Source organism: Hippocampus bargibanti, linkage group LG07 (assembly GCF_051943395.1).
Source record: "Hippocampus bargibanti isolate YZ-2025 linkage group LG07, ASM5194339v1, whole genome shotgun sequence".
Classification (NCBI taxonomy): Eukaryota; Metazoa; Chordata; class Actinopteri; order Syngnathiformes; family Syngnathidae; genus Hippocampus; species Hippocampus bargibanti.
In genome coordinates, this window is record NC_142740.1 from 24,361,736 (window position 1) to 24,376,309 (window position 14,574).

The following is a 14,574-nucleotide window of genomic DNA, read 5'->3' on the forward strand; positions in this document are numbered from 1 at the left end:
CTGGTTTTTGAGTTGGTGACGAGTCCGTACATGACGTCCCATCTGGAATGCCCCTGACGGAGAAAGCGACACACAATGCATTTTGGGTACTTTGTTTGGTCTGAAAACTTTGTGTTGATCTGTGTTTATGGCAAAATTAGAAGGAAAACACATAAATAAGGCGATGGTGAATCGTTGTGTGTTGTACCAAGACTACTATTTGATACTAGCTGACACAAATTCCCAGCAGACAAATCAGCCCATTTCCAATGGAGCTTGGGCGCCATCTTGTGCATTTTCTGGGACGCTACATTGGAGTCCTGATGGCTCGAATTGATACGCAAGTACTTCTTTAATCGATTGCAATTACATCTTCAGAACTATTTGAAGCATATTTTAGATGACTAACAAGAAAGCATCTTCTCCGAATCTGAAGCCATTGTTTTGATTCTAGAGCAAGGCAAACGAAGACGTCCTGGCGTGACGTCACGAACAAGGGGCTGGGACCTTCTGAAATTTCTGGGGTCATTTTGAAGTAGTTTTGGGACACTAACTCATTTTTATGGGTGTTTTGCATTTGACTAAAAATATCAGCTCACATGTTTTGGGTATTTTAGATGCTAGAAAACATTTTTTCTGATGTCAGTTAGGAAACAAAAAAATGGTGTCGGTTGTCCTTTAAGTATTGAGTCATTAGTGCCCATGTGTGTGTCATTAGTCATTAGTGCCCATATGTGCGATTATATATTAAGAAATTATTTGGATGCAGCTGGACTACATCTCAGACAGTCATTATGTCAGTCAGCGAAATATTAACAAGTAGAATCGGGTTCAAAATGCATCCCATTGAATTTTGACATGCCGTGACTTACTAATCATCCACAAAGCAGGGGTGTGGCATTTGCTGTACGTAGAGTCCAATGTTTTGCTGTGTGTTTGTCAGAATACGGGACAAAGCCTTCTCCATCAGGTCCTGAAGATCTACGAAGCCCCCCACAACGTAAAATCTGGGATTGGATGGACCAGGTCTCCAAAATCTGGAGGGTAAAAAACACCATGAACAATCGTCTGTGTAAGGTCTCAGTCGTACAGGAGTGGTCCATCGATGAGGTTTCTTCAGCCGTCATCTGTACAAATTTGAAGGTTTTGGACGTTTCGCCTCCTATGAACAAATTTTAAATCATTCACTCCCAGACATGTGCAAAAATGTGTCCTATGCAGTGCCAGGGTTTTTGTCATTGTCATACAAATTCCAGGACACACAGAATATTGAGTTTTAGGACTACATAAACATTCAATGCAGTGTAAAAATCTTACATTATCTTCTTTCATCAGAAAAAAAGAGTTCATTCCTAAATTATATGAGGGTGGTTGTCCAAAATAAAACGTAATACATACATATTGGTTTATATAGCGCTTTAACAACAGCTGAAGCTGGAACAAAGCGCTAACATGGGGGGAAAAAAAGGAAATGCTACCCCCTTGTGGAAGAGAAAAACATTGTCAGAGGCCATGGCCAGCGCTTTATTGGCACCCAAACAAGAAGAAACAAAACCAGAACAATTTCGGGAATGGCGCTCTACGTCATATTTTCAATTCCTTGGAAATTTTAAAACCTTTGTGAATGGCAATGAATGAGTTATGTATGATTTAAAACACTGCCTTGTTGCAAATTTAAACAGAAATATTTTCACTTTACGTTGGCACTTTATCTGGCACAAACATTGTCATAAAGTAGCCCACCTGTCTTTGATTATATTAGAGGGTAAAACATAATCAATGTCCATCCGGATCTTGTAGCTGACATTGGATGGTAGTTCAGCGGCAGAAGAGTCGGGAGGCACAAAGACGACACCTGCCCAAAACTGTCCATTGTCAAGCAGCTCCAAAGACCTGCTGACCAGCTTTCCTTCACTTGTAAAACCTTCCAACTTGTTTCTGACAAAACACTGTTGGAGAAAAGGAGGAGACATCAAGTTTGCACGAGCTCAGTCGACTCATTAAAACTGACATTAGAAGCTGCAAACCTGCGAGACTTGTGCAAGGTAGGTGATGGTGTCATTGACATTTTTGTATATGTCCTTCCATGTTGATTTTCCTCCAGACCTCCGCTGTGCGTCTGACGAAGGACTGGACAGAAAATGAGCCAACTGTGCAGCTGTCCAACTCGTCTTTGCAAGTTTCTGGTTGACCTGTGTCGATATTGTGGGCAGCTGGAGCAGCCCCTGTTCCAACCATGCAAGCATACACACATGCACGCACACACACATACACGAAAACACATTTCTACAACTGCCATAAAGGTTTTCCAATGAATAAAAAGACATGAGCTTACATGAACAAATTTATGTCTGTGGGGAATCGGACCTGCAATAGTGGGACCTCCACTGTCATCTCCATGTTTTTCTTAATTTGTGGCCCCACCTCCAACCAAGCCTCATTTAGGTCCTCAAAGATGTGCAGGTCATCAAATGTCTTGTTCACCTTCATTTGACAGAAATATTTCATTAAGTTTGAATATATATATATATATATATATATATATATATATATGTATATATAAAATTGAATTAGACATAATGAATCTAAAAGTATGAATTTCACCTCTTTCATAACTTGTTGAATTGCAGGCGTGTCTGGTGTGTACAGCAGTTTTCCAGTGAAAATAGATTTCACTGTTCGCCAAATTTTACGGGACACAGGACTGGTCGCTAAACTATTAATCAATATCTGGCAGAAAGGCTCTTCTAGGGAGTTTGAGAAAAAATGAAGTCAAACAACACACTCAGTTTATGAGAAAATGTGTCAGTTCAGGTTTGCGTGTTATACTTACTGGTTTGGCGTTTGGGGCTTTCATCCATGTATTGAAAGTCATTTTTCTTCGTCAAAGACTGTTTAACAACATCTTTATTCCCGTTGGATGATGGGGTTGATTGGTTGTCAATCACAGAGCGATTGCACATAATCCTTGAGATGGACTGGATACGCTGCCTCTCTGTAACTCCATTTTCTGAAGACAACATGCTGATTTCCTGACTCAACTCAGAGAAGCTGGAGTGGGTCGAGAACTAAGGGGAGTTCGAAAAGTGGGATTGGGGGGGGGGGGGGGTGTCAAAGCAACAAAAAGGGAAGGAAAGAGATTATTTGATGTTTGTGTGTGTCTGGGGGGGGCTGTATTACTGTGCAGTTATGTTGTCATGGGCTCTTACAAAATTTATGATGTCTAAAAACTGCTGGGAAACTGAGGCGACTGATGTGCTCAGCATCAACAGGTCCGAAGGTTGGATTGACTACACAGAAAACAATACCGTAAACAACATTTTATATACAGTGTTTTATTTAGCTATATACTAAAATTAATCATTTGAGTTAGATTTTCCACTTTTTCACACCTGAAAATTTGCTACCAGTTTGGTTGTGTCCAGTTCTGAGAGAAAGAGACGTTGGGACTCCTGGATGATGTCATCAGGCAACGCACACAGCTGCGGTTGCAGATCAATTCCGTCCGCCACATCCAGGATCAGAATTTTTTGTAATTCGTCTCTATTGCATAACAGATTCTTTAACTGCAGCTCCGTTCCTGACAAAGAAGGCTAGATGGCAGAATAAAAATAGGTGTCAAATCACTATCCATTATAATAAAAATGTGACAACGTGGAGATACACCCCTTGTTAGAATTATTTATATATACATGCTAAAAACATCCTATGTTATTTCATTTCTACTTATTCTCATCAATTAGTTAGTCCATCTATGTATGTAGTTTAGTTATTAGTATATGTTAATTAGTATACAGTGAGACCTCAACTTACAAACACCTTATCTAACAAACTATTCGTCTTACAAACGTCAAATTTCTGAAAATTAAACCTTATAATAAGCACTATTTTCATAATACACACCCACCACGGCTGGCGGAGTGAAACACACGACCAAACAGCAACAGGGGTTAAGTTACCAACAGTCCTTATGGAAGGTGACTCTCCTGCCATAAGCCATCAACGACCATCAAAAAGGTAAATAAAACTTTATTTTACAGCACAGTTTATTTCTTTAATTACAGTCCTCATGTAATGTGCCACTTTCCAAACAGCAATTCCCTTTGACCTTCGACCTCCAACGCCATCCATCCATCAAGCCATCAATGACCATCACAAATGTAAATAAAGTGACTTTATGATACAATGCAGTGTATTTCTTTCATTACAATACAATAGCACATTTATTATACATAGAATAAGGTATGTTGTGTGTAGTTTTAAGGCTTATTTAGTTGAAAAGTATATTTTATGGAAACCCGGGAACGGATTATTCCAATTTTAATGGTTTCCTATGGGATTTTTTTTTTTAGATACACACTTTTCGTCTTACACACTCGGTCTGGAAACCAATTAAGTTCGTAAGTTGAGGTCTCACTGTATAGGTACCCCGCTTGTACTTAGTGTAGAAATCTAGCTCTCAAGTTTCAGTCTAATTGTATCTAGCAGATGATATGTCTTTTCCAAAGTAACATCACTGTTATTTATAATGTTTGAGACGCGCGCTTGAGCGCGCTCTTGCCTCTTTAATTTATTTAATATTTAGACTATACAAATGGAGAGCTGAACCAGGAAGAACAACATTAAACTTAACACCCCTCATCAAAAAAACAAAACAAAACGTGAGTTCACCTTAAAATTGAGTTGAGTCCTGAGTAACTTTTCCACAGCCTGAGACGAAAGGCCAGTGTTAGTGCGCAAGTAGGTGGAAAACGTCTCATTAGGTCTGAGGAACTCTGCTAGGGGATGAGCTGCAGCGGATCAAAACAAGAAATGAGTAAGGCTACTAGTAATTAAAGTGTGCTTGACTTGTAAATGTGACAACAGACTACAGCATTATTTAAACAATGAATAAAAACAACATATGATGAATGAAGAATCTCTTATCTGTTGAGTCAATACAAACTGTAAAGATGAAAAACATTTGGAGTACTGTCCAGTATATCGACATGGGCGTGGGTTCGACCATTAACTCATTCCCAAATTTATTTGGGAATTAAAAATATGACATAGAGCGCCATTCCCGAATTTGTTTGGGTTTTCTATTTTAATGTTTGGGTGCTGATAAAGTGCTGGCGATGGCCTCGGGCAATGTTGTTTTCTTTTCCATAAGAGGGCAGCATTTCCCCTTTTTCCATGTTAGCGCTTCGTTCCACCTTCAGCTGTTGCTAAAGCGCTATATAAACCAATATGTAGGTCTTGTATTGTATGTTAAACAGCCACCCTCACTTCAAGCACATATCACTCCAGACCCAAATAATTTAGGAATTAACCCTTTTTTGATGAAAGAAGAGCGCCTAAGGTTTCTAACACGGAATTGAATGTTCATGTAATACTCAACATTCGGTGGACCCGGAATTCAACTGACATTGACAAAAACCCTGGCATTGGAGCGGCCAGATTTTTGCACGTCTGGCAGTGAATGAGTTAAGACATTCACAGACACATTTTGTGGCTGATCAAGAGCAGTCCCAAAACTACTTCAAAATGACCTCGGAGATGCCGAGTTTCAGAATGTCCCGCCCCCTTGTTCGTGACGTCACGTCAGGACGTCTTTGCCTTGCTCGAGAATCAAAACAATGGCTTCAGATTCGGAGAAGATGCTTTCTTGTTACTCATCCAGTAATGAATATGATTCAAATAGTTCTGAAGAGAAAAGCATAAATGTTTGCAATCGATTAACGAAGTACTTGCGTATCAATTTGAGCCGTCAGGACTCCCATATAACGTCCCAGAAAATGCACAAGATGGTGTCCAAGCGCTGTTGGAAATGGGTTGATTTGTACGCTGGGAATTTGTGTCAACTAGTATCAAATAGTAGTCTTGGTGCAACACACAACGAATCACCAGCATATTATTTATGTGTTTTCCTTCTAATTTCACCATCAACACGAAGTTTTCAGACCAAACAAACTACCCAAAAGGCATTGTGTCGCTTTCTCAGTCAAGGGCTTTCCAGACGTGACGTCACGTCAGGCATCGTCATACACTCGAAAACAAGACTTCCTGAATATTCAGCGCGAGTCTTAAAACGTAAAATATCGCTATATGCCGTGGAATATTTGTAAAATACGCTCAGTAGAAGTCATTTAAAGTGATTTTACAAATTATGGATACAATTTGTCCGGAGGTTGTCCTTTAATTAGTTAGGTCTGTAGAAACTGGTTAACAATTCTGACAATTGGAATCAAGACTGTGGCTGCATGGGGACAAAGCAAACCTCCATGATTGAAGAACCCCTGGTCTCAATGTGGTAAAACGAGGTATCCTGTATCTTAAGTCATTTAAAATTCAATATCGACATTCTTGAGAAACCTGATTCCAAAGATAGGAATTTTAATCAGACAAGAAAAAGACAATGGTATGAATTGTTCAGCCCAAAACACATGAAGCGCATGCTAAAAACATTAGCGCTGCATTTTAACTGGGCGGCATCAATGGTTCTCATCATCAGAACTTTGTCAAAAGGAATGTTCAACAAAGGGTCATACTTGGCCAGAGATTATTTTGATCTCCCACACTTTGGATGTTTGTCCTCAGCAGGTCGAAGTTTGACAGGTCCTGATTTGCAGCGTAGTCTAAAAGCTTCTGTCCATCCACGAAGACACGAGAAATTCTGGGAGGGAGGATGAAGGAGTTTGGCATTCATCTACATTACAGTACTGTCAAATTGAACCTTTTCAGTAAACCTCTGAGGACTGTTTGCACACTACACCATATTTTGACATTTTCAGTCAATTAACTCAAGATTATTTGAAAAAAAAAGGAATAATAATAATAATAATAATACATTACATTTTCAGCGCCTTTCAAAGCTCTTAAGGACACTTTACAGTCACAGACAAGCATAGGTACTATAATAAATAAAATACAATAACAAATAGAACCCAATCAATAAAATCCAATTATAAATAGAAACAAGAGAGAACTACACGGAAAATGCAATTTTAAATAGGTGGGTTTTGAGATGGGACTTGAAGGTGGGAAGAGAATCGATGTTGATAACACCTCTATATGAAGCACACTCTGACAATTGTGGATATTGGACAAGGTTGTAACCACTCAAAAACACTTCAAAAATTAGATCAAATTGCCAAATTATTATATATATTATTATATCGATTTTGATTGAGGCAGAGTACACATTGCTGTAAATCAGGGTTGGGCACTCCTGGTCCTGGAGGGCCACCCTCCTGCATGTTTTCCAAGTCACTTTGTTGCAACACACCTGATTCAAATGAGCAGGTTCAATGTAAGGCTTCCGCAGAGCTTGGTGATTATCTGATTATTTGAAGCAGGTGTATTGTAACAGGGAGACTTGGAAAACATGCAGGAGGGTGGCCCTCCAGGACCAGGAGTGCCCACCCCTGCTGTAAATGTATTTTAAAACGTACATTGAGTCGTCAAAGTTGCCCACTTGGCTCAGAGTCTCTGGTGGTGTTCGGCTGCTATTACAGCGATGATTGATGTGGCAGACAAAACTTTGAATCCAGGGCAAGGTTCCTGCTGATGGCAAAGCTTTGCTTGGAAAGTGACCTGGAAAAAAAGAAAGAGCCATAGAAGAAAAGAGCAGATGGTCAAAGAATACAGTAGCTTGAAATGTAAAAAACGGTGTACAGTGGGGCCTTGGCTTACAAACTTAATTGGTTCTCAGACAGTGTGTAAGGTTGAAAAGTGTGTATCCCAAAAATTAATTTCCCTTAGGAAACTGTTACAATGAGAATAATCCGTTCCCAGGTCTCCATAAAATATAATTTTCAACTAAATAAGCCTTAAAACTACGCACAACATACCTTATTCTATGTATAATAAATGTGCTATTGTATTGTAATGAAAGAAATACACTGCACTGTATATCAATGAAAAGGTTTCTTCAGCCGTCATCTGTACTTCTTTGAAGGTGTCGGACGTTTCACTTCTTATCCAAGAAACTTCGTCAACAAAATAAAGTCTTACTGGTAGTTTAGGCCCGATATATATATATCCCTACTGTCCAGACATAGCGGTGCCGGACTCTGCTATGATAGGTCCCTGCTCTCAGGTTGGGGGGAGCAGAGGACTACTCCCTGCTGCTGCTCCACTGATAGTTCCTGTCGTTCTGACTAACGACTGGCCTGATTGCCCCACTTCGACCGGTATCACCTCATCAGTATTCCTAATCCTATGTTGCCTAAACAGGCTATTGTATGAACGATCCAAATTGAACCTCATCCCACCAAACCGGTTTAATGAAGGATTTAGTTGTTTTATGAAAATCGCTTCTTTTACTCCCCTTTCAAACCATCTATGTTATTTCGCTAAGTTTTAACCTCATTGTCGTCAAATGAGTGGTTGCTAGCTTTTAGGTGCATATGTACTGCCGATTGAGGTCCACTAGTATTATCCCTGCGATGTTGATAAAGTCTTTTTTTGAGAATTTGTTTAGTCTCCCCAATGTACTGCTCTGTACAATTTTTATTCTTACAATGTATTGAATAAACTACATTACCTTGTTTTTCATTTGGCAGCCTATCTTTTGGATGCACTAATTTAAACACTTTATGGCAGGAAAGTAGTGCTTAATCCAAGGCTTAATTTTCAGAAATTTAACGTTCGTAAACCGAAAAGTTCATAAGGCAAGGTCTTCATAAACCGTGGCCCCAATGTATAGTACAGTGATCCCTCGCTACTTCACGGTTCAATTATTGCGGTTTCAGTGCAGTGCAGAATAATTTTTAAAAAATGCCAAATGACTCAGAGGTTTTCTCCAGGGCTGTAGCTTGATTGGTCCCCAGCGATGACGTCGACCAATGACAGCACGATATCCCATAATTAATAGCCATGAGGATTGGCTGTGCATCTGCTCAGCCCCGCCCAGCACCCCACTCTGTTTTATCAAGTGGGTTATTATTACATAACTCTACTTCGCTGATTTTTGTCGATGGCGGGTAGTCCTGGTCCCCATCAACTGCGAAAAATGAGGGATTACTGTATTCATTTACTGTTCTGAAGCAAAGGCTGTATTTTTGAATATGTAATATAATTGACCTTAACATTCAAATACGGTATTTTCTGCACTATAAGGCGCACCTATTATTATTATTTTTTTTTTCAAAAGCTGACCATGCACACCTTAATCCGGTGCGATTTATGTATGGAAAACGTTTTAAAATCATTCATTCATTGAAGGTGCCCCTTATAATACGTTATGCATGGAAAATGTTTTCAAATGTCATTTGTTGCTGGTGCACCTTATATTCCAGTAAATACGGTATTTTTGGAGGGGACTGCATATAATTCAAACCAGATGTATAAATACCGGATTAAAAAACCCTCACTGGCTGAAATGAAAATGTTTACGATTTTAGGTCTACCAAATTTACCAAAATTATATAAATTTGCTCAATCTCAGACTAATGACGCTTCACAGTCTAAAGTTCAAACACGATAGCGTAATTTAGCCGTTAAAGGACAACTGACACCATTTTTTGGTTTCCTGACTAATATCATAAAAAACTTTTATAGCATCTAAAATACCCAAAACACGCAGGCTGATATTTTTAGTCAAATGCAAAACACCAATAAAAATGACTTAAAGTGTCCAAAATCAGCAAAAAATTGAGCTGCGAATTGGGCAATTCAATGGGATGCATTTTGAACCCGATTCTACTTGTTAATATTTCGCTGAAAAGCTCACACATCGCAACATTATGACTGTCTGAAATGTAGTCCAGCTGCATTCAAATAATTTCTTTAGATATAATTTCGCACAGATGGGCACTAATGACTAATGACACACACATGGGCACTAATGACTCAATACTTAAAGGACAACCGACACCATTTTTTGTTTCCTAACTGACATCAGAAAAAACGTTTTATAGCATCTAAAATACCCAAAACACGTGAGCTGATATTTTTAGTCAAATGCAAAACACCCATAACATTGAGTTAAAGTGTCCCAAAACTACTTCAAAATGACCCCGAAAATTGCGAGTTTCAGAAGGTGCCGCCCCCTTGTTCATGACGTCACGCCAGGACGTCTTCGCCTGGCTCTAGAATCAAAACAATGGCTTCAGATTCAGAACATACTTTCTTGTTACTCATCCAGTTATGAATATGATTCAAATGAAGAGGAAAGCATCAATGTTTACAATCGATTAAAGAAGTACTTGTGTATCAATTCGAGCCATCAGCACTCCAATGTAGCGTCGCAGAAAATGCACAAGATGGCACCCAAGCTCCGTTCAAAATGGGCTGATTTGTCTGCTGCGAATTTGTGTTGAGAATCAAATAGTAGTCTTGGTGCAACATACAAGGATTCACCATCACATTATTTACGTGTTTTCCTTCTAATTTCGCCATCAACACGGATCAACACAATGTTTTCAGACCAAACAAAGTACCCAAAATGCATTGTGTGTCACTTTCTCGGTCAGGGGCGTTCCTGACGTGATGTCACGTCAGGAATCGTCACCAACTCGAAAACAAGGCTTCCTGAATATTCAGCGCGAGTCTTAAAACGTAAAATATAGCTACATGTGGTGGAATATTTTTAAATTACGCTCAGTAGAAGTCATTTGAAGAGATTTTACAAATTATGGACACAACTTGTCTGAAGGCGTCTGTTGTCCTTTAAACGTGATTTGAACAGCTATTATTAGCTTTAATTATAGCTATTATTATAGCATTGTATATTTTGTTTTGTATCTGGTGACCTGTGATGTGGTTGCATTCTGGCTTGAAGAAAAAGAGTTGCTGAAATCCTTATACTCACATTCATCCTGCCGAAGAGGAGGATTTTTTTTACGAATGTAAATGAGGATGGCAAAGATGAAGAGTGGCCAGATGAGCTCGATAATCAGTTGAACCTGCATAGGCGAGAGAATGTATGTATAACTTTCCTTTCCCGCAGCCAGTCAACTCAAAAACAGGGATGCATCTAAGAAATTTAATAGAGGGGCCAAATTCTAACATTGATGGGACCCGGTTTAACTAGATTTCTAAAGTATACAAAACTGATTTAAATAAACCAAAATACATTTATTGGAGCATGATATTTCTAATTTTCAAATGAAAAAGAAACCATTATTTGAGTCAAACACGACTTTGGAACGCACCGAAACAAATGCATGGTGATTATGGCTCGATATCAATGAGGCAAGATGGCAGACGACTGAAGTTAAAACCTTTTAAGGAAAACGACGTTTTCAATCACTGTTTAACTACATTTATTTCTTTAGGCATTTTAACAGAAGTGTATACGTCAGATTTTCGCTTAATAGACTTGCGCTGGTGCGGTGGAGTTACAAAGTTGCTCCAGTGGCTGCCAAAATGCGTAAATGGCTCAAGGGCACGGCCCAGATGCATCCCTGCAAAAGTGTCTTGGTCTTGATAAAGCCACACACACACACGCACAATAATATCAAGTTCCACATGTGTGAACCCCAGTAATTTCGCTGTTAAATTAATGGCTCATTTGCGAACACAACAAACAGAAGCAACGAAAATGTATGTCTGCACCTTGTTTCTTCTGCGATATGTGGCGTGCTTCCATAGCAGGAGAAGAAGCTGCTGGAAACGGTCCATCACTGTTTAAAATAGAACAAATGTGAAGCGATGCAGTCCTCAAGTACAGTTTATCGCAGTACCAATTGTAGTACCAAATGTTTCTAGCGACTGGATAACTTTCAAATGTCCAACGGATCAACTCTACATGCATGACATTACATTACAGGCCGCAAAAAAAGTTACGTTGCATTTACACTGTTATTTGTCGTGGCGGCTTTCATCCGAAGCGAGTGCTCTTAAGTAATTATCCTCCTTTTATTCCGAAATGCACCTGCAGAGTTTGAATAATTTTACGCCATTTTAAAGTTAACGTGGAGCCTGTTGACGTATGGTTTGCGTGTTGACGAAAAACTAATGAATATAGACTTTAGGACGGATGAGTACAATCTTTTTTTACGAATTATGTCATTTCGTCAGTTAATGGTCTGGTAATTATCCACCACTGTTAAAAATAGAATAAATGTGAAGCGATGCTGTCCTGCCGAGCTTCACAATAGCATAGTTTATCGCAGTACCAATGTATGTTTCTTGCGACTGTATAACTAGTCCACGTGAACAAAGAATCAACTCTACATACATGACATTGCATTATAGACCACACAAAAAGTTGAGTTGTATTTACATTGTTATTTGTTGTGGCGGCATTCGTCCGAAACGAGTGCTCACAACTAATTATCCTCCTCTTATCCCGGAATGCACCCGCACTTTGAATATTTTTTACGCCTTTTTAAAGTAAACGTGGAGCCTGTTGACGTATGCTTTGCGTTTTTACGAAAAACAAATAATAAATACAGGCTTAAGGACGTAAGAGTACAATCTTTTTTACGAATTTATGTCGTTTCGTCAGTTAATGTTCATTTTCTTTCGTGTGTTTGATATTGCCCATCCCAAATGACTACATTTGATAGCGGATCAATAAAAACGACGATGCGAGCCATTTGTGTTGTTAAATGTTGGCGGGAGAGAGTCGGTCGGCCTCTTACTCCGCGTGTTGGTTGAATTTCCAACGGTGAGGATGTTGGTTTTCCAAAGACAGGCTGGAAACGACGAACAGTATCTTCGAAGCTTTTTATTATCTTCTGCTTGTTTTGAATCGATTCTGGTTCCTGAAAGTTTCAGGACTCGTCAGAAAAAGCATATGAAACAAACACATATTGGCAGCATATGTTAACGTGAGGCAGGCTGTCCTGCCCCCCTATGTAAATGTCTTGAATCAAAGAAAAGTTGATGCAATTCTCCTGGTATGAGAAGGTCCAGACTTCCCCTGTTGTGCGTCAATCCTGAGATAAAAGTTTCGTATTCAGATCAGGGGACCTTGACAGGTTTCAAGGACTTCTCGAGGGAGGGAACAAAGATGAAGATAGTTGGGGGGGTCTTCATCACCCATGAAGGGAAGTGGATACAAACTTAAAGGACAACCGACGTCACTTTTTTGTTATTTTACCTGACATCAGAAAAACGTTTTATAGAATCTAAAATACCCAAAACACTCAATATGATATTTTTATTCAAATGCAAAACACCAATAAAAATGACTTTTTTAAAAAATTGAGCTGCGAATTGGGCATTTTCAGAAGGTCCCGCCCCCAGTTCGTGACGTCACGCCAAGACGTCTCGCATTGCTGGAGAATAAAAACAATGGCTTCAGATTCGGATAATATGCTTTCTTGTTACACATCCAGTTATGAATATGATTCAAATAGTTCTTAAGAGGAAAGCATACATGTTTGCAATCGATTAAAGAATTTTTCTGTGTCATTTTGAGACAAACGGGCGGGGGGGAATGTCTCACCCAAAAAGAGGCAAGAAAATGGCCACCGAGCTGTGAGGAATGAATCAGCCCGTTTCCACAGGCTGATAGATTCCTTTCATGGAGCTTGGACTCCCTCGGCTGGTGGCTTTTGGATGTAACATCAAGGTTTTCAGATAAACAGTACCGCAAAATACATTGACGTGATGAAGGAATGTGTCTTTTATTAGGTTTTATTTTATGTAATTACAGTAAAGTCTCGTTATATCGACACTCAAGGGAGTCCAAAAAAATATCGATATAACCGGGACTATCGATATATCCGATCCTGCGCCGAACTGCATTAAACAAAAGCCGCCAAAAGAGGGCAGCCAAGCGCCATATAAGAAACGGAGCTGGCCATTAGCTCCCTTTTTTGTTCCCCCAATGTTGCCTCAAAATGGCACATATAATTCTTTAATGATTGTAAACATGTATGCTTTAATCTTCAGAACTACAGTGTATTTGAAACATATTCATAACTGGATGTGTAACAAGAAAGCATATTATCCGCTCACTATCAAGAAGAGGAGCCACTGAATTGTACAAGCAGCTCTCATCGGAAGTGCAGACTAATAAAGAGTCCCCACAGAAATTTCTACTGCATTCTTCGTCAAAGGATTCTTTCTGCATCTCAAGAGGCTGAATCAGGGGTGAAGTATGATCCCACGTTGGTCCAGAGTTTATTCCTGCACACAGTTCTGACGGGGTTACAGAGTGACAATGTAAAGAGTGACATGCAACCTTTCCTCCTGCTAACCACCACATCAGATGAAGTACTGTTAGAAAAATTAAACATGGCATGTGCAAATGAAAAAGAGCACAGGAAAAAAAGAAAAATGCACGGGTGACAACGCTGAACACTGTCCAGCACACCAGTCCCGATTGGGAAGAAGACAGTCTTAAAGCAGAATACTTTTACTGTGCCGAATGAACTCCTTTCAGAGATCAAAGAGATGAGGTCAGAGATGATGCAAAAGAGCTGCGTGCAGAAGTGTCCCAGATCAAAGAGACTATTCAGAAACCAACAGCCACTTCTCAGCCCACCAGCGGAGGACCTGAACGCCTGCCTGACCACTACCCTGTCGCCTTCACTCCACCTTCACAATATCAGGTAGATCCACCAGCCAGGCACTGCACTCCCCATCAGCTCTTCAGCAGTACCACCCAGCACCAGGCCCCAGGTCGATGAGGGGGGCAGCACAGTTCCAGCAGCG

General features: G+C 39.7%; 1 protein-coding gene across 1 annotated transcript in view; it reads right to left on the minus strand.

Moving 5' to 3' along the window:
* abca7 (ATP binding cassette subfamily A member 7) overlaps positions 1-12,674 on the minus strand; it is a 51,266-nt gene extending 38,592 nt beyond the window's left edge. The window contains exons 1-14 of the mRNA XM_089000401.1: positions 12,552-12,674; positions 11,521-11,588; positions 10,775-10,868; positions 7,413-7,554; positions 6,510-6,634; positions 4,651-4,769; positions 3,372-3,572; positions 3,189-3,269; positions 2,813-3,047; positions 2,584-2,726; positions 2,347-2,463; positions 2,007-2,204; positions 1,723-1,928; positions 852-1,016 (exon numbers count right to left, since the gene is read on the minus strand). Of these exons, the coding sequence (XP_088856527.1) occupies positions 852-1,016; positions 1,723-1,928; positions 2,007-2,204; positions 2,347-2,463; positions 2,584-2,726; positions 2,813-3,047; positions 3,189-3,269; positions 3,372-3,572; positions 4,651-4,769; positions 6,510-6,634; positions 7,413-7,554; positions 10,775-10,868; positions 11,521-11,588; position 12,552 (1,895 nt within the window). The 5' untranslated portion in view covers positions 12,553-12,674. The remainder of the gene's footprint in view (positions 1-851; positions 1,017-1,722; positions 1,929-2,006; positions 2,205-2,346; positions 2,464-2,583; positions 2,727-2,812; positions 3,048-3,188; positions 3,270-3,371; positions 3,573-4,650; positions 4,770-6,509; positions 6,635-7,412; positions 7,555-10,774; positions 10,869-11,520; positions 11,589-12,551) is intronic.
* Between the last annotated feature and the right edge of the window lie 1,900 nt (positions 12,675-14,574).